Source organism: Ursus maritimus, unplaced genomic scaffold (assembly GCF_017311325.1).
Source record: "Ursus maritimus isolate PB19 unplaced genomic scaffold, ASM1731132v1 scaffold_16, whole genome shotgun sequence".
Classification (NCBI taxonomy): domain Eukaryota; kingdom Metazoa; phylum Chordata; class Mammalia; order Carnivora; family Ursidae; genus Ursus; species Ursus maritimus.
Genome location: NW_024424008.1, coordinates 11,637,515 through 11,662,767, shown reverse-complemented (window position 1 = coordinate 11,662,767; position 25,253 = coordinate 11,637,515). Strand labels below are relative to the sequence as shown.

General features: G+C 56.2%; 1 protein-coding gene across 3 annotated transcripts in view; it reads right to left on the bottom strand.

The window, feature by feature from the left end:
• Positions 1-2,809: 2,809 nt before the first annotated feature.
• MYO7A (myosin VIIA) overlaps positions 2,810-25,253 on the bottom strand; it is a 63,230-nt gene continuing 40,786 nt past the window's right edge. Inside the window, exons 27-47 of one of the 3 annotated variants that reach the window (XM_040630892.1) lie at positions 25,098-25,217; positions 24,385-24,558; positions 23,462-23,689; positions 21,953-22,123; positions 19,753-19,870; positions 18,927-19,053; positions 17,673-17,956; positions 16,533-16,723; positions 15,750-15,874; positions 14,942-15,099; positions 13,825-13,978; positions 12,533-12,688; positions 11,946-12,051; positions 10,718-10,831; positions 9,592-9,679; positions 9,309-9,415; positions 6,765-6,950; positions 6,200-6,316; positions 5,056-5,139; positions 4,021-4,140; positions 2,810-3,420 (exon numbers count right to left, since the gene is read on the bottom strand). In XM_040630892.1, the coding sequence (XP_040486826.1) occupies positions 3,331-3,420; positions 4,021-4,140; positions 5,056-5,139; positions 6,200-6,316; positions 6,765-6,950; positions 9,309-9,415; positions 9,592-9,679; positions 10,718-10,831; positions 11,946-12,051; positions 12,533-12,688; positions 13,825-13,978; positions 14,942-15,099; positions 15,750-15,874; positions 16,533-16,723; positions 17,673-17,956; positions 18,927-19,053; positions 19,753-19,870; positions 21,953-22,123; positions 23,462-23,689; positions 24,385-24,558; positions 25,098-25,217 (3,018 nt within the window). In that variant the 3' untranslated portion in view covers positions 2,810-3,330. The remainder of the gene's footprint in view (positions 3,421-4,020; positions 4,141-5,055; positions 5,140-6,199; positions 6,317-6,764; positions 6,951-9,308; positions 9,416-9,591; positions 9,680-10,717; positions 10,832-11,945; positions 12,052-12,532; positions 12,689-13,824; positions 13,979-14,941; positions 15,100-15,749; positions 15,875-16,532; positions 16,724-17,672; positions 17,957-18,926; positions 19,054-19,752; positions 19,871-21,952; positions 22,124-23,461; positions 23,690-24,384; positions 24,559-25,097; positions 25,218-25,253) is intronic. The other 2 variants (XM_040630893.1, XM_040630894.1) reach the window with 2 other exon arrangements.

Genomic DNA, 25,253 nt, shown 5'->3' with positions numbered 1-25,253 from the left:
TTTTTTTTTTCAATTTATTTGTGTCTTTGTATCTAAAGTGAATTTCTTATAGACAGTGTATAGTTGGGTATAGGCTTATCTTTTTACATTTTCACATTCTTCTTGATTTGGTCCCCAAAACTCCTCATTATATTGCTAACTCAAATAATTTTGCTATGTTTCTTTGTATTTTGTCCATTTGAAAAATTTGCTCCAAGTAGGAGAGTAAGTCTGAATTCTCTATTACCAGTTTTTCCATCAGTCAATTAGTCAAAAGATATTTATCAAGCACCTAGTATGTGACATTTTTCTGGATACCAGGGATATAGTGGCAAGCAAACCAAAGGTCCCTGGCCTCAAGAAGCTCACATTGTAGTGGGGAAACATGTTTCTTTTTCCCTATAAACTGATTTGAAACCAATTATTGTAAAATACATAATCTTTAAGAAAATGCTACTTTTGGAGAGCTTCCTTTGGAGCTTCCATAACCTCACATAATGGACTTGTTTTTGCCCCAGGCAGAATTGGAGGGCCACTTACAAGTTTTCCCAAAATCTTGGGGGAGCATTTTAGAAGAATGAGCCTGAGGGAGTGGGGGTGGTTCTAACATTTAAGAGATGACAGTAAGTTCACCACATAGCACACACAGATCGGGGAAGTGACACTAAAGAGTCTGTGTTTATGTCTTTTCTATCTCCTACAGATATTCAGGAACCAGCCTCTGACATAGAAAATGAGTCACAGAAAACCCTTGGACTGTGGCCACCTTCCAGCCATCCTAAATCCCCCAAACTTTCAGATATCCAAACTCCTTCTGTGTCACAGAAGCCCCCAAGCACGAGGCCCTCAGACCAGCAATACTCCCCCAAGGATGATGTGAAACCACTGGTGACCCCACAAGGGGAAGGTCAAGCCACCAATGTCCCCCAAGGAGATCTAACTACCAATGTCCCCCAGGGGGAAGGTCAAACCACCAGTGTTCCCCAGGGGGGAAGTCAAACCACCAGTGTCCCCCAGGGGGAAAGTCAAACCACCAGTATCCCCCAGGGGGAAAGTCAAACCACCAGTGTCCCCTAAGAACATCAAACCACCACTGTTCCCCCACCAGGGGAGTCATCAGACAGACCCCCTCCACTAAATCACATTGACCCCCTGCCACAGAAACCCTGGGATTCACAGTGCCCACCAAAGAGGCCTCCATCTGGAAAATCCCAGGAGACCCTCATCGTTAAATCCTCTTGCCAGGAGTCCCTTCATACAGTGCATTCCTTCTCTAGCATGTCCTCCTTCTCCTACAGGATGTCTTTGGAGAAAATTTCATTGTGCCTTGCCTTCTCCTCCCTCTTCCTCTCTGTGCCTAAGGGTGGTGATGGTGGGGAATAGTCAAGAAAGGAGTTCAGAAGGGCCACTGAGGCTCTGAGGAGGACCATTCTGGTCTAGCGCTTTCCATAAAGAATGCATCGTACAGGGGTGGGCAAGGGAGTTGTAGTCTTGGAGTTGGAGCTAGTTGTTCTCTGATGTTACAGGGTTTCTCATCCTAACCCTTCATAGTACTCCCTGCTAAAGGATGGCTTTGTGCACATCAGTGTGGAATAAAGGCAACCTCTCGGGAACCCAGAAGGTAAATGATGTATTATTTGGACCCCTCTGTGATCACTCAGGCTGACAGAGACTAGGGGATGAGTGCAAAAGTGATGCCATCCTGAGTCAGCGAATGAGAAGTGGCATGAGTTGGAGGAAAGATCTCATCCCACACACACATACCCTGTGATCTAATGTGCAGTGGGATGATGGGTAAAATTCTGTGCCCACCCACCAGCCCTAAGCCTTGAAGGGGAACTAGAGCACAGAACAAACATCTGGAGCCCCTTGTGTCTGAGAGCTAAATGCTAGAAGCAGTGAACTGAGTTCTGTGTGACTTTTACCTATTCACACTCCTTCTCTGAGCCTCTGTAGCTCCATCAATATGATGGCGTAGGGGCAGACCATCACTGCACCTTCCTTCTGGCTCACACTGATCCTGGGCTTCCTGTAGAACCGTGTGAACATCAGTGGGGCAAAGCTGTCTCAGACAGCACATGATCACCCCAGGAAGCAGGGCTGTCTGGGTGGAGTCCTCCATTTTCACAGGCAGCCCCTCCCACACAGGTAGCTGGGGAATAGCGCTCCCTGTGGCATGTTTGGGCATCCAGATGCAGATGACCCAAGACATTAAAGACTCAGCTCTGCTGCAGTATTAGGGGGACCTTGGGGGCTGATCATAAACATGCCTTCCTCAAGGGGATTCTCCACTGTCATTTCTCTAGGCGCTCCTTCTAGCCACAGCCTAGGAGGATGCCCCACCCGCATACCTGCCTAGATCATGGCCCAACTTGGTTGTTTCATCATGGTCACAAAGTAACATTTATAGGCACTCTCAGGACATAGGGATTTAACCCAAGGCAGCATCCTTCTTGGAGTTGTTGATGAACTAAGGAGAGGTCTCTGAGAGGACGCTGGGGCCACTCTGGCTCCACTGGCCCTAGTTAGGGCCCAGAAGCTGGTTCCTACATCTAGATCCCCAGCCCCTGCACACTTAAGTCCCTATCTCCCAGACTGATGTCCCAACATTTACCCCCAACCCGCCCTGGTCCCAACCAGTCCCTTTAAGCCCTTTCAAGCACACCTTGGGCTCAGGGACCCCAACCCCCAAACACAGACCAGCTTAGCCCTGCACACATAGACTGAGGAGATACTTAACACAGGCCACTCCCACAGGGCCCTGTCTTTGTTCCATACACACTCCCTCACTCTCTCCCCTTCCCCCAGCAAAGACACTATAGGGCCAAAAGATTAAACACATCCTTTATACCCTCAGGTGATCAGGGGAACTAGCACAGGGGCTCAGCACTCACACTGCAATATATAAAAGTGGTCTGTCTCCCCCATCCCAGCTGAGGATCCTGGACTTACAGGAATTAAGCCACTCCCTTAGGTTTCAGAATATTCTTGGTTGGTTTGGTTTGGTTGGTCCCAGTATGGAGAACTAAGTTGTCCTCTTGATCCCCTGTTGCAGTGGTGCACAGAAAGTCAAGGGAGGTCACATGGTAGGACTGGTCTAAGAAAGGCATCCAAGGAGCACAGGCTCTTACTAGGAAGGCCACGGCAAGCCAGGACTAGAACCAACCCTCAGGAGTGGATCGAGGGAGTTCTGCATCCCAGCAAGGCTGCCTCGCTGGAAGAAGGATAGGAAGCCAAGTTGGTGTAATCAGTGGTGGCCGGCTGGCGCAGACTCCCTGCCCAGATGACAAAGTCCTCCCCAACCTGCAGAGGTAGCTGATGGGCCTGAGCCAGCACCACCTCCCTCACTGTTCACTTGCCACTCCTGGAGCCCCGCTGTTTGCTCATGGCCGTGAGCATCTGGCTAATGTAGGAAGTCAGGAGGTCATCCATCTTGTAGCCCTGGAAACAGCAGCAAGAAGATAAACAGAGCAAAAAGTGTGACAGAGCCAACCCACTCAGACCCAGAACCCTTCCAGGAAACTGCAGAGGGCAGAGCCCTGGACAAAGGATAATCCTGTCCTGCTCTAGACCCAGTCTCCCCAGCTGTATACTTGAAGGGCTGGACTCATCCAGCCAGATGTCTAAGGTTCTAAGTTGTTATGACCAGACGTGAAGGCCCTAGCTTGTAGGTCCCTCACATGCTGATGACTCTAAAGGCTCTACCAGTTGAGCCATGCCTTTGAAGTTCAGCTCAGTCGAAGAAGCCTCATTGCTAATGCGTCTGCTGTTGAACTCAGGGGCTAAAGGCTCAGTTCCCAGATACTAAAGTCACTCAAACTATAATTATTAAATGAGGGGTCTCTTCCTCAGCCCCAAATTAAGCCCCTTTCCCAGACCTAAGCTAAGCCTCAAATTGACCTGACTTTGGCCCAATCTGACCCTTGGTCCCAATCTCAGGCCAAGCCATGCACTCTTGTGTTTGTTCTGGGGACTGAGAGGATAGCTGGAGCTGCAGGCAAAGCAGGGAAGCCCACCAGGCCTGAACAGAAGAGCTCTCACCAGTGATGTCTCACAGAGCAATTTGCTCCCACGCACCAGGTTCCCAATGGTGATGTGGAAATAGGTGTTGCCGCTGCTCCAGTTGGAGATCTTGGTGAAGGGATGAGTGGTCAAGATGTCCTGAGGAAGCAGAGAAAGTCTGAAGCTGCACATTCTAGACTCTCTGGCCTCACCTCCGTCAGTTCTAGCCCATAGATACCACCCACCAGAAAGCCCTTGGGCCCTCAGACGAGAGAAGGAGCAAGAATATAGAAGCCAGCCCTGCTGTGGAGTTGCTGGGGGAGGCAGGTGCCTCCCTGCCTCCATGCCTCATTTGGGGCCAGGTGGTGGGACGTCCAAGGAAGTCTGAGAGGCTGTGGGGTATGTGGGGCTGGAACTGGAAATTAGAGAGGCTCGAAGAAACTGCAACTGTGATCCTGAATGAGATGGTCCTGAGGTGGAAGACAAGAAGATGACAAGGACAGCTTGGGGAGCGTGATGTGTGTGGGTGGAGAAGAATCCCACAGAAGTATGTGAGAAGAATGACTAAGAGTAGTAAGAGAAAAACCAGGAACGTGGAGCACATGAGCACAAGGGGAAGATGGTGGCCATTGGCTCCCTTCGCCAATGGTCCAGTTGTACCCCTCCTGGGTATGTAGTAGGACTGTGCTTCCTGGTTCCCTTGGTGAGGACTGCTCTGGCCCATGAATATGAGCAGCAGTTACAGCCCCCCACCCAAAGTGCAGTGTGCCATCCTGACCAATATGGACAGAGAGCACTGTCGGAGGATGGAAAGGTTGGTAGGGTCCAGTGATGCTGATAGGCCAAGTACTAACAAGTTCATTGGATTTAGTAGCAAGGTGTTGGCTAGTAACTCTAGGAGAGCAATTTTGACGGAGCAGGAAAGGAAGTTGACAAAGCAAACACAGACAACTTCTCAAGATGTGTGGCCAAGAGGGCAACCCCCTCTTTGGGGGTTGGGTCTGGGGACTGTTGTTAGAGGTGCAGACAGAGAAGTCCACCTCCCCACCCCTGCTCTCCCCTGTCACTGCTCACCTTGGTTCTGGGATCAATGAGGCTGACCCCGTACTTATTGATGGCAATTAAGAGGATCTCAGGGAAGTTTGGCTCCGTAGTTTGCTAGCAAAGAGAGCCAGAAATGATCAGATCTAGCTGGGGGAACCCAGAGCAGGAAAAGCTGGGAGCTAGGGTTAAGCTGCCCTCTCTTGCTGCCTGCTCGATGCCTGGGGTGCAGCAGAGCTAGCGGCCCTGCCACAACCTCATGGTTTTCACCTCTGCTGGGCCCTCAGTGCCACCCAGATCCCTTCATGGGTCCCCAAATGACTCCATCTCCCACCCTCCCCAGTGGCAGTTTCATCCCTTCTCTCCTGCTTCTCTAGGAGTCTGTGCTTTCTCCTCTCTCAGCCCAAATGTCTTTCATATTTAAAAACCCTCTCTGAACTCTACCCCTGCCTCCAGCTTACCTTTGGGCCTCCCTCTCTTCCTTGCACAGCCAGACTTCTCAAAAGGCCCCCATCCAAGGTATGTAAACAGGCCATCCCCTTCTCTCCATCCTGACCTATCCCCACAGTTCTCATGCCAGCCTGTCCACCATTTTCCTACCTCTGCTCCTGCCCCTCAGGCCCACCTCCACCCTGCAGTCAGAGTACACTTCTGGCCCCATCAACCCTGTTCGGAACCCTCCAGAATCGGCCACCACCTGCAGGAGGAAACCCATCCCCTTGCCTGTTTGCCAAGCTGCCTCACTGCAGTCTGCTTGCTTCATACCCTACGCCCATCCATACTCAACCACTTGCACTTCCTGTGCTCATGCTAGGCCCTCTGCCAGGAATACTCTCCCCAGGGTCTTACTGGAAAGTGCAGGTGTTGCCTCCTCAGCCTTCATAGTCTGGGTAGGCCTGTGAGGCTCCACCACCTTGATGAGGGCTCCCCTTGTCACACAGCACAGTTCCTTCTCCATTACATATCTGCCTCCCTCCCAGGCTGAGCTTCTGGTGGTTCCTTGTGTCCCAGGGCTGAGACACCCAGGTGGTGCAAAGTTGAGGGTGCTTCCCTCCTTTCCTTGCCAGCGCAGGTGGCAAAGGCCATGGCTATTTCCCACAGTCCTGGGGAGGAGTTTCTGTGCCTTCTTGCCCCCACTCCTTGACCTCTTCCTCCTGAGAAACCACCCGTAACGTACCTTCACCTCAAAGAAAGCTGAACCAAAGGTGGGCCACTTGAAGATGAGCTTTAGGAAGGCTAGCTTGGCTTCCTCCTTGGACTTCCCTGCATGCTTGTTGAAGTAGGCGACGATAGACTGCCGGGGGAGCATGTGTCAGAGTCCTCTCCCATCACTCCTATCCCACCTGCACTGTCAGCTGTCGTGGGCCCTGGGGGGGCCAGGCAGAGGGTGGGGGTCCTGGAGGCCATGAGGGGCTCCCCCCTTATCCCAGTTAATGGAATCCTGATCGCCCTCCCCTTCCAGCCCTCCCCTAAGCAAGCAGGCCAAAGAGTATCAAGTAAAATCAGGTCACCCTGGTAACCAGGACAGGGCAGATTACTACCAAGAGGCCAGGTGAGGCCTTTGCCTGGAAGACTGGATACTAAAGCAAGTGGAAGGGAAGATGGGAGGGTGAATTTATCATACACAGGGGCCACAAGAGAGACTTCCCTAGGCTGCTGGCCAGCACCTTTCCCCTCATCCATGGGGTACCCAGAAACCCATTCAGCGGTGTCCTTAGTCCTGCTGCCTCCTCTGTACTCACCCGCTTCCAGTCGTCAGGTGAGATCTGCCGAATGAGGTCCTGGGGCACCAGCTCCCGTAGCAGCTTGGGGATACTGGGGAAGTAGGACTTGTCCTCCTCGAATTTGACCCTGTAGATCAGCGCCCCCAGCTGCAGCACCTCCTCCCGCGTGCACTTGTGGTAGCCCCGGAGATACTTGGGCAACTCCTGCCAGAGGCAGAGCAGGTCGTAGGTGCGGAGGGAGCTGGAGGAAGCGGGCTCCTTCCCTACCAGCCTGCAGCGGCATCTACTACCCTACTGCACATTTGGGCCTACCTGCTTCTCCAGCCTCAGCTGACACTGTGCCGCCAGGGGAGACAGCACAGCACAGGGCAGTAGCAGTCATGCCTGCACCGATCCAGCACGTTACAGTTGGGAAGCAAAGCCATGTATGAATATGATCTCCTCTCCCCTCATAAGAGTCTGGTGAGGTCAGCAGCCCCATTTCAAAGACAGAGAAACTCAGAGTGACCAGTCGGTGAACCTGAGACTCTTCCACACCCCTCCCCTTCCAAGCCTGTCCTTCCTTGAAAAACACCTCTCAGGCTGACCTCCTCCTCCCACTGTGTTCCCTGGAGACCAGCTGGTTTCATCAGCAACACCAGCCCCTTCCCCACTTTGAACTTCCAGACCCAGAGACAGAGTAACTGAGGATGAGGAGTGGACCAAAAGCAAAGATGAAGCCTCTAAAGGGCCAACACCACCCACAGCCTCACAACTGTCATACCCACTCTTTAAAGCATAGGGAAACTGAGGCTGGCCTGAGGACACACTGCAGATTAGAAACCTGAGTCAATTATTATCCATCCACCTTTTCATCTCCTCACCCACTATCTACCCATCCATCCATCCACCCACCCAGATGGTTCTACCTACCCACATCCACTTCCCATTTGTCCATCTATCTACCCACCAACAGCCACCCATGAGTTCACCCACCATCCATTCTTCCACCTATTCATTCACTGAGTCACTGCCTATTCACCCATCCACCACGTCAACACATATCTGTTGAGCATCTACTCTGAGCCAGGGCCTTTAAGCAATAACATATACCCTCTCTCCTCTCATAGAACTTGTAGTCAAGGCCAGAACAGACAACCATCCTCCCAAATCAATGTATAATTATAATCTTTGAAGGAATCTTCTCAGTGCTATAACGGCATATAACCAGATGACCTGATTTAGTCTTAAAAACAGGGAAGAATTCCCTTATGATTGAAATAACATCTAAAAGCTCAGTAGGTGAAGGAAAGAACCTAGGGAATAGCTTCCCAAAGAGAGAATGTTACAAAGGCTCCCTAGCATACCTGAGAACTTTATAGCTGGAGTGAAGTGAACAGTGGGGTGCTGGGTAAAAGACAAGGCAGCAGAAGTGGCTGGTGGCACCCCCATGCAAGGCCACAGTCAGGATTTGGGGTTCTACCTTGAGAGCCATGGGAAGCCACTGAGAGGGTCCCAAAAGCATGATGGACACCCCCCCCCCGTGGAGAATGCATTCAAGGCGGGGGGAAATGGACAGGGGAGCTCAGGGGAAAGGTTACTGCTTCATCTAGACTAGAGAAGATGATGGACTGACCCGAGTGGGTACAGGTGGTAATGGAGAGATGTGGATGGATTTTAGAGAAATTTGGGACGTGAAGTTATCAGGTGAATGATCTGGGACAGGGGAAAGGAAGGAGAGGGAGGTGTCAAGGCTGACGTGGGTTTCTGCCTTGGGGGAACTGGCAGTTGACATTCACATTTTCATTCACTACATGGGCACCGTGGGGAGAGGCAGAGCTCACGTGTGAACGAGCCCTGCTGACTCCCAGGCCAGGAGCCGGGAGTCTCTTTACCATGGCAGCCACCAGCCCTGCCTCCCCCAGCCTTCCCAGCATCCTGGTCCACCTGCCCCACAGGTAGATAGTAAAGGTAAATGGGCTAGCCCAGAAAAGATCGCGGAGTCTGCTGTTGTGAAGACATGGAATCAAACCCCGGTTTCACCTGCCCTGTCATCCTAATTACATCACTTAATCTCTCTGCATCTCAGTTTCTCTATATATAAAATGGGAAAACATGCCTACTTGTTGGGGTTTGCTGGGAGGGCAAAATGAGTGAAAAATGCCAGACACGGAATAGAGGTTCAACATGAAGGCTTCCCCACCCCACCCCACCCCCGGCTTCCCACAGGCACATGCTTGTGCTGGAAAGCATTTACGCATTCACACTGAGGCCTCAGATACACCCGGATACACCCAGGTTAGAGCAGCAGAACCTGGAATTCAGAGGACAGCCCCTCACCAAGGGAAGGGTGTGAACAGGTGGGGACTAAGAGTTCAAAAGAAAGTATAAGGCCCTAAGGAAGGAGAAGAGTGTGAGGCTGAACCAGTCCCCAGGATCCCAGCAGGAATCAGGAACCTCTCAGAGGCCTAGCTGTTACAGGCCCCTCTCCTGGCAAGGACAGCAGGTTCCTGCTTTCCCCAAATAGAGCGGGATTAGCAGCACGCGGAGGCAGCCACAGCAGAGAGGTGCTAGGCGGCTCACCTGGTAATAGTGGAAGATGGAATCGGCCATCGGGTCCTTCCCGGGCACTGTGGTGGTCCACAGCTTCTTCATGAAGAACACCTGGTACGTGAGCGAGGGCACAATTCCTGTGGCAGAGGGCAGTCAGTCACCCAGAGGGTCCCAGCACAGAGGGTCGCCCAGCACAAGCCCTGGAGGAGGCCCGAGCTCAGGTCCCACACAGATGGGCCTCGCTGTATGGCGCTGAGCCAGCACCTGTCCAGCTCCGGGCCTCACATGATCCCAGGACCCAGCCTCACGTTACCATCTTTGACGGGCCGTGCTTTCTTTATCCAGTCTGTCAGGTGTCGAACAAAGTCAAAGAAGAAGTCATTCTCAGGGACGCTGATGACCTAGGGAAATGCACATTGCAGTCCACTCATTTTAGTTCCAGCAATACTGAGTTTTCTCACTTTCCCATCCAAGGCCCTCCTGGTGGCCCTTTCCTGCAACCAGAAGCAGTGTCCCACCCTGTCCTGACTGTGCCTGTTGAATGTGTCCAGAACAGAGCCTACTTCCTGCCCAGAGTGCCTGTCATTCGTCGTTCAGCACAGACCAACTGCACGTCTCCCTAGACCCTGGGGAGAAGGCCAAGAATGAGGCCCAGTCCCCCCCTTGGACATTCTCCAGCATCCGTGACCTACTCCTCCCACAGGCTCTGAGCTCCTCTGGGTCCAGGACCTCACTGAGATCACCTGTGGGTCCCCAGTGTCTGGCACAGCTGTGAAATGAGGAGACAGATGTGGATGCACAGGGAATGTGAGAGAGCACCCGATCTCCCTGACACGGTCAGGGAAGCCTTCCCACAGGAAGAGGCTCTAAAGCTGAGCCCTTGACCTCTACAGACACAGAAGTGGGGGAGAGCAGTATGGATGTGGCAGGGGCCTGTGCCTTGGGGTCAGACCTATCTGAGTCTGCGTTCTTGCTGCGTGACTTTGGATGAGTTACTTAACCTTTCTGAGTCCAGGTTTTGCCATCTGTGAGGTGGGGATAATCACCCTCCTTTCAAGGGTTATTTCAAGGGTTAATTGGTCTCAGCAAGGCAAATCAAATCTGGAAGGACACGTGTGTTGCGGCAGAGTGCTGAGCCTGGTGTATCCAGAACATGAAGTACCACATGGCTCCCAAGAGGTTTGAGGCCATGCTCTGCTCTGCGTCAGAAGAGAGAGATTTAGGGGAAGCTCCTACAAGTAAGGGGGCCCTTGCAGGGATGTAAGAAGGAGAGGGACACAGATGCCACATGCAAGCACAACTCTCTCCTCCCCTCTCTCCCTCCCTCATTCTCTCCCCTCCCTGCTGCCCCACGAGCTCCCAGCTCCTATGGCCCAAGCAAATGTTCCAACAGACAGACCAACAGGGGTCTGATAAATAGCCAGTGACCCACGACCCACCTTGTCTGCAATTTTGACAAAGAGGCTGAATCCCTCTGCGGACTTGAGGAGCAGCCGGGCTGCGACGTTCTGGCAGAAGTCTTTAGCCTTAGTGCTGGACTCCACCTCAAAGGCCTGGGGAGTGTTGGGAGCAGAGGTGGTTACTTGGCTCTAGCAAGGCCTCTGCTGGGGCTTCTTGCATCCCTCTATCTGTGCCTGCAACTAAATTGAGTCCCCTCCTGTCCCCCCCTCCCCTCCCATGGAGGGCACCTTCCCCATGGGTCTAGAGCTGGGCATGGCATTTAAGAAAAGGAAAAAGTCAACTTCTGTCCAGATTTTCCCAGATCATGTCCTTCCCACCCTCCAAGCAGACTTGGCCTCTGCTTCCAGGGTTCTGGGCCTGGCTATACAAGCATGGGGATGAGAGGCCCAGGGAGCACAGATGGGTGGGGTGATTGGGAGGAGAGAGGCTGGAGGAAGAAGAAAGCAAATTCCAGAAAGGGGAGGAAAAAGGCCAGAGGGGAAGCAGCCTGGGTTAGAGGGAGGTGCGGGCACTGTTTCATATAACCTTCCACTGGAGGGACAGGAAAGGATCTGTTCGTTTCTTGCCCTTGTCACTGCAATCCTATTATGGCATTTCTGAGTCTCTAGTCCCTGGACAAGTGTTAAAACTGCTTTTCAAACTAAAAGTTTCGGTACTGGACTCATTTATCTGAATGAGCCCCTGTGCTGAGATGGGGTAGGGAGTAGCAGTCACGAAGCAACCTGACGTAATGGGCATGACGGGAAGACAAACAGGACCTTTGGACAGGAAGACCGACAACCAGGTCAGGTGAGGAGGAAGGAAGAGGCCTGCAGGAAAGTGGCTCAGGGCAACAGGGAGGCTTCAGTGGGGCCGTGGGGGCAGGCGGGCCTGTGCCCAGGGACAGAGCTGGCAGCGGGGAGTGGTACCAGCACAAAACTCAGCTCAGAGGGAGAGAGCACTTTTCTCCAAGCCAGAGCCTCCTCAGAGAGAGGGAAGAGTGATCTTCTCAAGGAAGCTGCTGGAGACACCAGGAGGTCGGACTGGGAACCCCAGGTCTCCCGACAGAGTCTCTAGCCTGTCAGCTGAGCCCTGACTCCACTGAGGAGCACAAGGGTGGGGGCAAATGTGGGGATGGCAGGGGGGAGGTGTCAGGGCTGCCCCTGTGTCCTCAGGGAGCCCGGTCCTGCGGGAGCATCCAGTGCCCAAGAAGCCAGCAGCCCTCACCTCGTCGGTGTCGTCGGGGAAGTAGACCTTGTGGAAAATCTGGGTGGTTTTGTGCTGGATGGCCTCCACCTCCACCAGATGTGGGGGGTACTTCCGGGACCCATTTCTGAAAACCAGGAGATGGGTGGAGGGGCAGTCAGGAGTCAGCGGGTTCAGGGGGCCACAGGGCGCACGGAACAGAGGGAACTTTGGAGACAGACCCTAGTTCTGATTCTGTCCACCACTTCCTACCAGGTGACAGTCACTTAACCTCTCAGAGCCTCCAGTTCCTCAACTATAGCGTGAGAGAAGAGAACCCGCCACTCCGGACTGTGGAGGGGACCGAGTGAGGCGGAGGATGAAGGGGGCTTTGCAGAATTCGAGGTGCGGCCCAGGTGTCGGCCTCGCCCGCAGTCTGCCAGGCCTGCATAGGCCCTTCTGCACGGCCAGACGCAAAGCGCGCCTGCGCGGGCCCGGCGGGCCGCAGCCTCGGGCGGGTCCCACCTCTCGTGTGTGGTCCCGTCCTCATCCCCGAGGGACACCGCCAGCCCGGTGCGGCTGGGAACACCTCCCGGCCCCTGGCCCCAGCTCTTCGCGGGCCGCCGTACCTCAGGGCTTTCTGGAGGCGCTGCAGGCAGTCGAGGGCCAGCGGGCAGTGCTTGCGGGACTGCAGGAAGCGCTGCACGTGGGGCAGGAGGACGCTGCTGGGCGCGAAGAGGCCCGTGCACAGCCAGAGCAGCTCCCAGCCCCGCTCCTCGCTGTACCTGCCGGGAGACGGGCGGGGTCCGGCGGGGGTACGCGGGCCAGCACGGGCCTGCCCAGACCCACCTGGCTGACAGCCAGACCCCGTCAGCGCTCCTCAGGGTGCGGCGGGCCAGCCCACGCCGGGCCACACCGTTACGCGCGCCCTGGAAGCGAGGTGCTCGAGCCCGACTGAAAATCTGCTGTCAACCAAGCACTCTTGGTTCAACTACGATTTTGTTTCCTGGCAAGACTTTCCTATGAGGGAAGCAGTGCGTGGTTTGTGTTCTGGCAAAAGCTCTTTAGCTCATCTACTCTTTGAGTAGCACAGAGTTAGCCCAGCCTCTGGGCTCCCTCCGGCACCACTCTGAGGTCCTTGGGCCTGACAGGAAAGAAGCATAGAGGGCTTCTAGGAGGAGGTGGCATTTGATCTCGGTTTTGAAGGCTGAGGCAAATTCTGATACACAAAAAGAGAGATAAATGCTGGCTGTGGGCACAGCAGGTATAAAGGGTTGGCAGCATGAAAAGATCTGACATATGGTTCAATGGTGGATTTTGTAAGAGGTTCAGAAAATGGCAAAGCTGAGGAGGGAGTTGGGGATCTGGGTGTAAGGGGAGAGGGTGGGGCTTCTCTCAGACTCTGAGACTTAGCATGGGCCTGACTTCCCATTCCTGCTGCGGTCCGACCCAGCAGGGACAAAGTGACACGCTCTGCGACTCAACACCACCAGCCCGTGAGAGTTTTCAGCCAGAGCTTCCAGCTGGCGGCCAGCAGAGTGCAGCCCGCGCCAGGCTGGGACTTGGGCCTATGAATGGAACCTCCAGGCAGACAGTGGCGTCTGGGCTGGGGACGGATGCCTAGAGGAGGTTCAGGCAGCGAGTGGCAGGAAGTCTCGGGGGACCTGCTGCTGTTAAACTTGGAGGACAGATTCAGAGGGCGCAGCCACCACCTCTTGGTTCTTGACCAGACTCCCTTGGGCCTCGAGGCAGAGGTGGGACGTGAGGGAATCTGACGGCAGCCCCTGCCCTTAGTGAGGAAGGACTGCTGCCAGGCAGGGCCGGCTGCTGCCTCGGGACGGAGGAAGCTCCCTGTCACTGTGGGGAGCTGTGAGCACTAGCGGGGGAGGCCGCCCCGCACCCACCTACCACCCCCACCCACCTGATGTGGTTGTCGGTCAGCTGCTTCAGGATCTGCACGTACACCTCGTCCTTGAGGGGCTCGGCTTTTAGGGCACCCTCAAAGATCTGGTCGGTGAGCTCATTGACCGAGCGCGTCCTCTTGGATGGGTAGTCGCCCATGTACTTGAGCATGGGTAGGGAGCCGTCAAGGAAGCCTTGCGACGGATGTGGGGGGAACACTGACCCGGGAGGCCACACTCTCTCTAACGGGGTCAGCCTACCCAAGTGTGTGGCCCTGGGCCTCAGACTACTCACTCAGGAGATGGGCTTGGCCCCCCCCACCCCGCTCTCCATGCGACTGCCCACCCTCTGCCTCAACTCCTCTGGCCGTGTCCTCACCAGTGGTCCCACCTGATCGCCACCCCACATCCAAAGTCCTCACAGCAACCAGGACGGACGTTCCAAATCACAAATCTGACTGTGCCACCCCGCCGCTTGGTGGCTCCTCAAGGCCTTGGGCTGCAGTCCAAGTTTCTTAACAGGACTTGAGAACCCTTCATTAGTCCGCGCACGTCTTCAGATTTCCTTCTAGACCTCTGCCCTCCACCTGCGCTGAATCATTTTGTGATTCGGGGCCTTTGGGCATGCTCATTCTGTCTGGAACACTCTCCACTCATCTCCCCTTTGACTGACTAGGGCCTGCTCAGTCTTCAGGCTCAGCCTAGATACCCTTTCTTCCAGAAAGGCCACCTACCCTCCTCCAAGCCCACATCAGTTCTGCCCCATCACAGCACTGCCCCAGTCAGCACGTCTGCCTTTTTTAGCTGTAAGCACCATGAGGCCAGGACTGGGGCTGGTCGCAGCTATGTCTCCATGCCTGGCCTAGCACATGACACAGTACACATCTGTGCACTGAATGACAAGGTCAGAGGAGACAGTGGATGAGGCCGCCCCCGGCACACTGTAAGTAGCCGGGCAAATGGATCCACATCCCTCCACACTGCCCAGGACCCAACTAGGCCCCTCAGAAGGAAGGAGGTATCTGGATAAAAACTCAAGAGGCAGGGACCCAATGCCCCCCCCTCCCCTGGGGGCCCCCCCCTCCTTGGGGCCCCTGCCCTGCCCTGCCATGGTGCCCACCACACAGGCGCGGATATCGATGAAGGCCATGCAGGCCTCCTGCGAGAGCTCCTCGCTGCCCAGGATCTTCTTGAGCAGTGCCTGCTTGAGCGGCTCCCGTGTGTGGCTCCACAGCCGGTCCTTGCCACGGGCCTTGGACACCATCACCCGGCTCAGCGTGTGCTTGGGTGGGGGCCTGCCACTACACAGTCAGCACTGACCCCCAGGTTGTAAGACCCGCCCCTCTCCCACCTGTGCATGGAGGCAGAAGGCCCCGCTCCTCCCTGCTGCGCTGGGTGACCTGGGATGAGTCACCAGCCCTCCCCAGACCTTACTTTCTCAGCTAGAAAATCAGCCCTGCCCATCTCCATGGCTTCCTCCCCTCTGTCCCTCTCTGCTTTCTCCATTCTGGCCTTGGCGTGTGCTGCCTGCAGCACTCCTCCACCCGGGTCACTCCCTGTACAGCTCGGCTCGGACGCCACCTCCTCCAGGAAGCCTGTCCTCTGTCTCCACCCTCATCCCCCAGCATCCCCACCACAATGCTGGGAACACACAATCACAGCTGCCCAGTTTTGTGGCTAGTTCCCCACCAGGACTGTGAGTTGGTGAGAAAGGCACAGGCATGAGTCATGAGTGCCCAAGACCCCAGCTGGGGTGGCCACAGTTACAATATCTTAAGTGGAGGAAGGATAAAATGACACAAGAAGGGTCAGAAACTGTCCTCCTGCTCCCTCTGACCCAGCCCCTGCTCACAGATGGGAGCATCCCAAGGCAACCCCAGCACACCAACCAGTAGCAGAAGCCTATAGCTCACTGTCCTGGCCCCCCCTACCCTTTCCCCATCACCTGAAATAGTCGTAGGAAAATTCCTCCAGTGTGTAGGGCTTGGCGTGCACCTCGGGCTCTGCTGTCCGCAGCTGCAAGAGGCGGATAACGTCCTGTCTCTGGTCAGGGGTCATGGTGACCAGGGCCTAGAGACCAAAGACAAGGGTCTGAGGTCAGCTCTTCTCCTGGGACCCCCGGGATCAACATGGTAAAGCCTAGAGCCTTCTGGACTGGGGCTGGGGAAGGTAGCCACCATGGGGTTGACCCTCACCCCATTCTGACCCTAGGAGCCTTTTCACTCTTTGCTATCTCTGAAGCAACTGCTGCCTGCATCGTGCGGATCCTTTCCTTAATACCCTGTGTCTGAACCAGGTTGGGCCCGTCAGAAAGCCTGGGTGAAGCGGGGGGTGTGGTGTGAGAACGGCCCAGTCAACGGAGTCTAGCTTAGCAGACTTGGAAAGCCAGGCTCTGAGTCTTCAGGGCTGTGATGCGGAAGAACCACGGCTTCCCTTCCCAGCTCTGCTCGCAGGCAGTGCAAGGTGATGCTTCCCTCCCCACTAACCTCGCATCCCCCATCCCGGCAGTTCCTCATCTGATGCAGTTTCTAGGCCACTGGCCACTGGCCCAGGTTTGACAGCTTCCCCAACTTGAAGTCTGTGGTCCCGTAAGACCCCCCAGATCATCTTCGCGGGAATTGCAGACCATGAATCTATTATAATTCCTCACTCCCTTTTACAGATATGGAAAGAAGACAGAGAGGCCCAGAGGAGACTCCCATCCATCTGCCACCCCCAAGCCACATACCACAATCTCCCGCGGTGGCATGGTGACAGTGGGCATGACATACACGCAGTCGGTGGGGAAGTCCCCACGCTGCTTGGTCCTCTCATTGATGCCGGTGGCCCAGCCTGAGTTCATGACCTGCTCTCCTGTGTCATGGTCCAGGATGATGAGATCGCCCTTAGCAAAGCTGAGGAAACCCGACTCCTCCCCCGCTGGGAGGCAGAGGTGAGCAGGGCCACATAGGGGCAGAGAAAGACAGGCTGGATTGCAACATCTTTATTTGGGTTGATGACCTATAAGCTGTTTGCTCCCCACTGAATAACTGAGGCCCTGTCCCTCTCATGTCTGCTCACTGGTCACCCTGCCTCCACCTTGCCGCAACCCTTCACACAGACATGGCCATTGGAGCAGGCCACTTCCCTGCCCAAAAGCCTTCCATGGCTCCCCATTGCCCTGAGGAGAAAGGCCGTCCTCCTCAACATGCTCACAGGGCTGTAGTGGGCTGGCTTTCCTGACTTCTTCCCCTTCGTCTCTTGCCCTTCCTCCCTTTCCTCACCCATTCCAGCCGAACCACCCCACCTGCCGTTCCCAGACACCCCTGTTTTCTCTAGTGTCTGTGCTGGGTTTGTGCTCTCCTCTCTGCCTCAAACACTACACCCACACATACCTCCTCCCCGAACCCCAGGCTGCGTGGGGGACTCCCCTCCAGGCTCTGGGCTTCCCTGGTCACTGCACTGTCACAGGGACTCTCCCTGTTTTCAGCCCCTTTCCCTGCTGAGAGGAGGGCCAGGGTCTGTTTGCTCTCTGCCCTTTCCACGCTCTACCGAGAGCGGCAGAGGCCCGGGCACGCTCAGCGAGGGTAGCTATTACCGCCGGCCTCATTTGAAGGTGGTGGGTATTTGGAGACTACCGAAGAGGAACCCCTGATGTCACCCGGAGAACGTGACAGTGTAAGTGTGGAAGGGGGAGGACAGGAAGATTCCCCGTGGGGCACAGAGGGAAGGTGCGGAGTTTGGCTTTTGGTCCAGGTGGAGCTGAGGGTATCTGGGGCAGGGTGGTAACAGGCACTGACAGTCTTGACTGCCAGGCCAAGGCCAAGGTGCATGATCTGCCTGATGCCCGGAGCCCCAGTGCCTGGCGGCCTGTGCCAGGACCACTCACCAGGGTTGGGGTTGTCCTGTAGGGCTACCACGTACTTAGACCTCTTCCGGAGCCCTTCCAGGAAGGTGACCACTAGGTCACGGATGTCCTCAGCGTTGCTGGAGGTAAAGGTGTACTCATCCCCCTTGATGGTAGCCAGTGTGAAGCTGGGGGCTACCAGTTTTGCTCCCCTGCAGGACCAACACGGAGAACAGGGCCCAGCCGGGGTCAGTCCTGCCCAGCCCGAGTGAGGCGCAGCACAGCCCAGATCAGAGCAGCCCAGCGAGAGCAAGACACGGCACTCCCTGAAGGAGACCAAGGCCAGCCCAGTCAGAACGGCCCAGCCAGGGTGAGACATGGCCCTGCCAAAGTCACACATGGTCCAGAGCGAGGCCTGCAAGGGCCCGGCCTGGTTCCCTTTGGCTATATAATTCCCACTCACCCTTTAGATCTCAGCCTAGATACTGCTTCTTCCAGGAAGTCCTCCTTGCCCTCCCACAGTCCTCATCACTCTGGTCCTTGCTTTAAAATAGCCTGTTCAATGTCTATCTCCTCTCTCAACTGAAGGAAGCTGCAAGAGGGCAAGGCCTATCATATCACCCTGCTCCCTGTGCCCAGCACATGCCTGATCAGAGCTGGACGTGCCCAGCCCCAGCCCACAGCGGACACTGCCCAGAGACACTCCCATAAGCCTGGGATCAGGGGAACGCCCGCTGGAACACCAGGCTATCCCAGGACCCCCCCACCACTGCTCTAGTGTGCTCGCACCTTTCAGGTTGCAGAGTTCTCCCACTGACTGTTGCATTGATCCCTCACCACTGTTGCTGAAGGCAACTATTAACAGCTCTGTTTCAGGGGCGAGGACATGGACGTGAGTCCCACCCAGGCCCCTGAATCCCAGGCCGGGCTCTCTTTGTACACAGTTGACTGCCGCCAGCCGTCCTCCTAGCTGCCCACACCCATCTATTGATGCCCCATGAAGACCCCTAGGCCCGGATCAGGCGGAAGGTGCCTGAGAGGTCGGCACCGTGCGGCACAGACTGCTCAAGTGCACGGGACCGGGACAGGGGACTGCACGTCTCCGCTCCTCACTCATGTCCTCTGTGAGGCAGTGACTTCCTGTCAAAGGCCCCCAGGGCCCCCAGGAAAGCTCCAGGAGCCCTCTCCTTTCCCTGAGTCAGAACGCCGGGCTCGACACACCCCTGCCGCTGGGCTCCGCAGGGCTGGACGACTCCCTGCTCTGCACTGACGGGTAGTGGGGGGAGCTGGACTAACCTGCTGCTGGACACGGCCACGAGCTCGGGGAAGGACAGCTCCAGGAGCACCTGCTCCTGCTCATCCACGAAGTAGACGCCCGTCCAGTTGACCGCCACAATCACGTCCTTCTTGGGGAGGCTGGGGCCTGGGGCAGAGACCGCGGCAGTGAGAGGGAGGCGGCCCCACTCACGGCCCAACTCTCCCCAGTCCTCGTGCCCGCCAGGCAGGTACACGGATTTCCATTTTACAGACGGGGAAGCTGAGCCTCGGAGAGCGCAACCTCCCTACAGGTCAAAACTCAAAGTGCAGCGGGAAGAGAGCACTGAAAGCAGGAAAATTGGCTGGAGTTCTAGCCCTGCCTCCGTTCGTTGTGCAGCTCTGAACAAGTCCCTGCCCTGGAGTGAGGTGGGACAGGGGGAGGGGTCAACTGAGCCCCAGGGTTCCCTCCAGCTAGATATTTGGTGAAGGGCCTAGCACGGAGCAGACGCCCAGTCACTCAGACCCGAGGATGGCGGAGCCAGTGGCCCGCGCGGGTGTGTGTCCGTTATATCCACGCTCTGCTTGGGACTCAGCACAGCCTATACTCTGGGCTGCCTGCTTCTGTACACAGCAGGTGCTTAATTATCCTAGCAGTCACTCCGTTATCTAACCCGGAGTGTCGCTGAGCACCTGGACTGTGGGGAGGGAGGAGCCACCCTGCCTCCTGACCGGAACGAGGAAGCACCGGGCTGACTGCAGAGTCTGGCTCAGGCCATCCCTTCCTTCCACGGGGGCGGAAGCCATAGAGGGTGGGGTGGGGGAGGACGTGGAGGGAGGTGGGAAGGCAGAAGGGCTGAGGGGGTACCTGAGAATTTGTAGGCTTCATAAAACCTGGAGAAGAGCAAGGGCCACTTGAAACGGGCATAATTGACCACATCCTCTTTGACCTTCTGGGCATCAGTTCTCCTCTGGGCATAAATCCCCTGGAGGGGGAGGGACAGGGGAAAAAAGACATCACGTAAGCTCTGTCTGGAGATCCAATGTCTGTGCCCCGCAAGCCAGGAGTGCCCTGGAACTAAGGTGCCCTCCTGTGTACCGTGGCCTTGTCGCATCCCATCAGCCCACAGCCGCCCCCCTCACGCCACAGGTCCCACACCTGCAGGGAGCTGCCAATTCAGCCATGACAGAAAAGCCCACGATTTTGGTCGGCAGGTGTGCCAAGGCCCGAAGTCATGGGTGAGTGGGAGGCATCTGGGGTACGGGCACATGTGTGGCTACGCAGGGGTGTGTGTGCCACACCGGGAAGAGGGGTGGGGAATGGGCACCTAAGAGCCAAGTCACGTGGACGTGTAGACAAGGCAGCCACTGCCAGACTGGACTGTTAGCAGAACCCGACAGGTGAACCTGGGAGGGAGGAAGATCGTCGCAGGGGAGGGCTGGAGCAGCCAGGGGGTAATGCAATGCTGCTCGCAGAAAACTAAAGCCCCGGCATTTTATTATGTAAAAATATCCCTCGGAGCCCTATTAACAACTTGGTGGGGTTGGAGTAGAATTGGACACATCAAATTGAACTTATGGTATTTGTCATCTCTGGACACAAACATGGGCAAAGACGCACGTGCATACCATGTGCGGAGAGGGCCGGAAGCAGAGTCCTCCCAGGAGGGGACGGGGGTTAGAAGAAACTGCGCGTGCGTACACGGAGAGGGGATCATAAAGGAAACGCAGCCCAGAACACCTGGTGAGTCTGGGTCAAGGGGAGGGGTATACAGTTCTAGGTTTTTGAACCTGCAACTTCTCCATAAGTTTGAAATGGTTCCCAGATAAAATGTTTTTACCCCTCCGACCCTAAAAGCCATGCGAATTCACAGCTGTGCACTCTGTGGGAAGACCGGCCCCAGGATACGGGACACACAGGCCAGCAGGCTCTGGTCCAAAGGAGAGACGCAGCAAGCTCAGCTGTGGGCTCTGAGGGGCAGAGACCACCTCTGTCCTCTTCACGGCTGTGTCCCCAGGGCCTGGTACAGTGCCCGACACATGGCAAGCACCCCAAACAGAACCAATTAATGAATGATGGCAGTTGGCCCAGAACGTGCCAAGTGCGTGACGGCAGTGAACACTGAGGCGGCCCCGCGGTGGGGGTGGGGGTGTCCTCAGAGGGACGGAACCTGTTTGGAAGGTAGAATAGATGGGCTTCAGCAGCTGACAGGTGTGAGAGGTGAGGGGCAAGAGGTTGCCTGGACAGACAGGAGTGGAGGGAAAACACGCATCTCTTCTGCAGGGGGCTGGAGGGGAGGGCCTGGTGGGGGAGCCAGGCCTAGATGTAGAGAGGGTGCAGGGCAGGTTCAGAGACGAGGGGAAGCTTGTGGGCCGCTCACCAGGGAAAGCAAAGAGTTGGGTGGGAGAGGTACATGGGGCCCCTGGGTTAAGGAAGAGGGCGTGTGGTATAGAAAGCTGAAAGACAGCTGGTCTGCAGAGCCCCAAGGAACTTGTGTGCAAAGATGGCTCTGGGCCAAGAGGCGGGGAGGCCGGTGGGTTCCCTCCAGCAGCCAGGCCACCCCTCCTCTAGTACCTGGAGGCCCCTTAGCCTGGAAGAGAGCTCCTCAAGGCTGGTTATGGGCTGGGGCCTCAAGCAAAGAGGTTGAGGGGTCTGTACGTGACGTTCCCCAGGCAGGAAGGAGGGTGTGCTTCCTAGAAGCTCTCCCAGCATGCGCCAACACTCCTGAACCGCAGCTCTAGTAAGAGGCTGTGGCCAGGCCAGGAGCAGGGGCCCCTGACACGCTTGCACCCATGGTTTCTCTCATGAGGCTGTAGGGTTGATTTGATCTCTCTGTCCCTGGCACCAGCCTGGAGTGGACAGCATAAGATATGGGTGAACCGATATCTGTGGTGGAGGAAAGCTGCTTCGGAGGCAGGAGGTGGGGGGTGCCATCCTCTCTCCCAGCAGCCCTATGGACAGACACATGTCCAGTGAGAGCCGTGACCCCTTTGATTGCCTGGGTCCTTGCCTCTCATCCCAGGTCACCAGATAGCCCCTCCTCCAAAACCCTGCCCTGCCCTCCTACCTTCTTGTGGGCGGCAATGGCCAGCTGGGCCCACTTCTCCAGTGTCCTCAGGGGCGTGATCTCGCGGTCAGGGATGTAGGTGGGCACGAGGTTCAGGAGGCGCTCCAGGACCATCTCAGAGCCATAGTCCACGAAGTACTGCTGGGAGGCCAGCTCCGCCAGGTCATCCTCCTAGATGGGGAGGGAGAGGTGTGTGCAGTTCACACACCATCTGGGAAGCCCTTCCAGACCACTGAAGTCCCCAGGGCCCTGCCTCCTGCAGCTGTCGATCCCAGGCTTTGGGAAACTGCTCTCACTGATCCCCCAGAAGTTCTCATCTGCTTGGTGGAACCATGAGCTCCCTAAAGGCAGGGCCACACCGCTGCCTTCTCCTGGGTGCCCTCAGCGCCAGCACGAGGCACATGAGCTGACCCAGAGAGGCCAGCCAGCCCATCGGTGATGGGTCAACCACCACATTCCCAGCCTGTGAGCCAGCGACTGGGGCTGACAGACTGCCCTGGAGAAGCGGGGACCTGGGTACCTCTGGTGCTGTCAGAGTGCGGGTGGGCGGCACGTTACCATCTCCATCACCACCCCACCCCGGGATGGTCCAAGTAGTGAACAACAAGGAGGTTATGCTGCAGAGGCTTTAGAGGGCCAGACAGATAATGGGGACTGGGCATCTGCCCCTCCTCTGCCTGGGGCGGTACACGGCAGCCCCAGTCATGTCTGCCTGGGGCTCACCAGGGCTGTGGCGGAAGGGGATAGAGAAAGGCTCTTGGGTGTCTTGAAGGCAGTAGATGTTTCCCAGTCCACTCAAAACATTTCAGAATTTTAACAACTGATATGGCTGGGCTCATGCATTCTGCGTGTCAGCTCACCACCACCATTACCACCAACGCCATTGTCACCATCACCAACCTGGCACCGTCCCAGGCCACCAAACCTGCCCCCTCACCAACACCAACACCATCATCATCACCACTACCCTCACCACCACCCTCTACCATTGCTGCCTCCACCGTCACCACCACCACCACCAACAACAACAACCACCCCTTCCACTTCCACCACGTCCTTCCTCATTCCCCCATCACGGTCACCGACAGAATCACAGGCACCATGAGAACCATCATAAATAAAATAACACAACACGAGTTATTCCATATCACTCCTGTCCTTAAAAGGAAACGAAGAGAGTACACATTTGCAAACTCTGGTCTAAACGAGTGGATCCCCTACTTTGAGAACAGAGTTTTCTGGGTGAACGCAGAACAACACAGTGCATTCTGAGGCACAGACTCTGTACCATGCACGAGCACTGCAGCAGTGTGAACACCTTCCACCGACAGAGTTCACACTAGGCTTCAAAACCCTTGTTCCCGTGGGCAGCATTCCCCTAGAAGAAGCCTCAGCCAGGCTAACCTCTACGTAACCTAAGGTGGGTCACAGACAGTAACGTTCAGCCCAAATTTGGAAAACAGAGGGCTGTGAGCTGAGCAAGCTCAGGCAGAAGACTCAGTCACTCACCTTCTCACACCTGTACTCCCCGAACTTGACCCCTCGCACCACCTGCTGGTAGATGAGGTTCGTGGCCACGTTGTCCTCGGAGGGGTTGTGCCAGGGCGTGAAGACCTCTTTGCGGAAGAAGAGCCTCCAGGGCGCATTGCGCTCCTGGGCCCCCTGCTCCTTGGCGTACTGCTCACACTGGGAGATGGCGTCCATGACGTGGTCACTGCCACTGCCCAGGGATGACACCTGCGGGCACAGGGCTAGAAGTCGGCAGGCAGAAAGGGGAGCAGGCAGGGAAGGACCTACAAAGAGCCATCAACTGTGCGAACTGTCCTTGTTTGAATGGAAAACCGGGGCTCAGAGAAGGCAGGCACGTGTCCGAGTCACGGGGAAGAAGCAGATGAGACCTCGGGATCCCAGCCGGGGGCTCTGAGTCGGCACAGCCACGTGGGCGTTCCCATTTCCTAGTGTGAGCGCCACGTGAAACTCTGATGGGCAAGTGGTCAGTGAAAACACGGGAGCTCTCTGTAGTTGAGAAAAATTCAGGGAAACTCTGTCGGACAACATGGATCTGTCCCCGGACCTGCCAGAGTGGAGGGTGAGGGGCATCTCTGCCGCCTGTGGTGTTGCTGCGTGTGGAGGCAAGATCACCCACCCCCCGGCCCAGCTGTGCCCAGGGTTGCACAAACTTGCAAATAAGAACACTGAATCTCGGAGAGCAAAGTAGCTGCACGCCCCCTCCCCGGTCCCTGTTTGCCATGTTTCTTCTCCGGTACCAGGGGAGGGTTGACTCAGCCCAGGTACATGTGACAGAAGTGAGCCCTGGGTTTCCAGCTCCCACCGCACTGCCAGATTTCTCGGTGCTCTCCACAGTCCTAACGAGCTGGGCAGAGGCAGAGTTCCCAGCGGCTGAGAGGAGACGACGGCTCTGNNGGGCAAACCTTATCAAACAGGGCAATGTAGAGAGAGAACCCAAAGCGGTCCTTGAGGGAGATCTTGTCAGCCAGCGCGTTGCAGAGCTCCTTGGCCGTGGTGGCTGAGTCAGTCAGCAGGGTCTTGGTGGTCCCGTCCATGAATGTCACAGGCAACATGATGGGCTTCTTGGACTTGGTGGCCTGAAAACGGGGATCTTTTCACTTCAGACCAGTTCACGCCCTCTGGGTTTCCTGGGTCCCTGCTCCTAGGGGGTTGGGGCCACCCCAGAGCCTCGGACCCCAGCATCCCACCAGGACATCACCTATGGCTGGTCACAGATGCCCAGGGAGCCCCGCAGTGCTCCCCATCCTGAAACACCGTTAAGGCCCCCGAACCTGGGCGTTGGGACTGGGAGACTGGGCACTGCCACATGCCAGGGACATCTGCCCTTACATGTTGCAGCCATCACAAGACGCTGTGAAATGAGTGTCATCATTGCTATGTTACAGGTGAAGCTATTAAGACACAGAGGGAACCCCCCTGCCCAAGTGACTTTGACTATAAAACAGATGGGAGTCCACTGGGTGCTTTCCGGTTCCAACAGGCCTGGAATCCCAGAACTGGAAGAACCACAAATCCTAAAGCAGGGACTGTTTCTGGGGCACTGGAGTGCACTAGATGCGCACGCACGCACGCGCACATGCGCACTCGAGTGCCTGGGTGGGGCCAGGGGCCGCACCTGCAGCTCCAGCCAGCTGGGTGGCTGTGTCCGCGTCCCGTTGACGAAGGTCCTCCTGAGCCGCTCCTCACAGTACGGAGCGTAGCCGGGCGGTCCCCCGTGGATGAAGTTGCGCAGGTACTGCAGACGGAGGACCGGCTGACGGGCCTCCGCTCC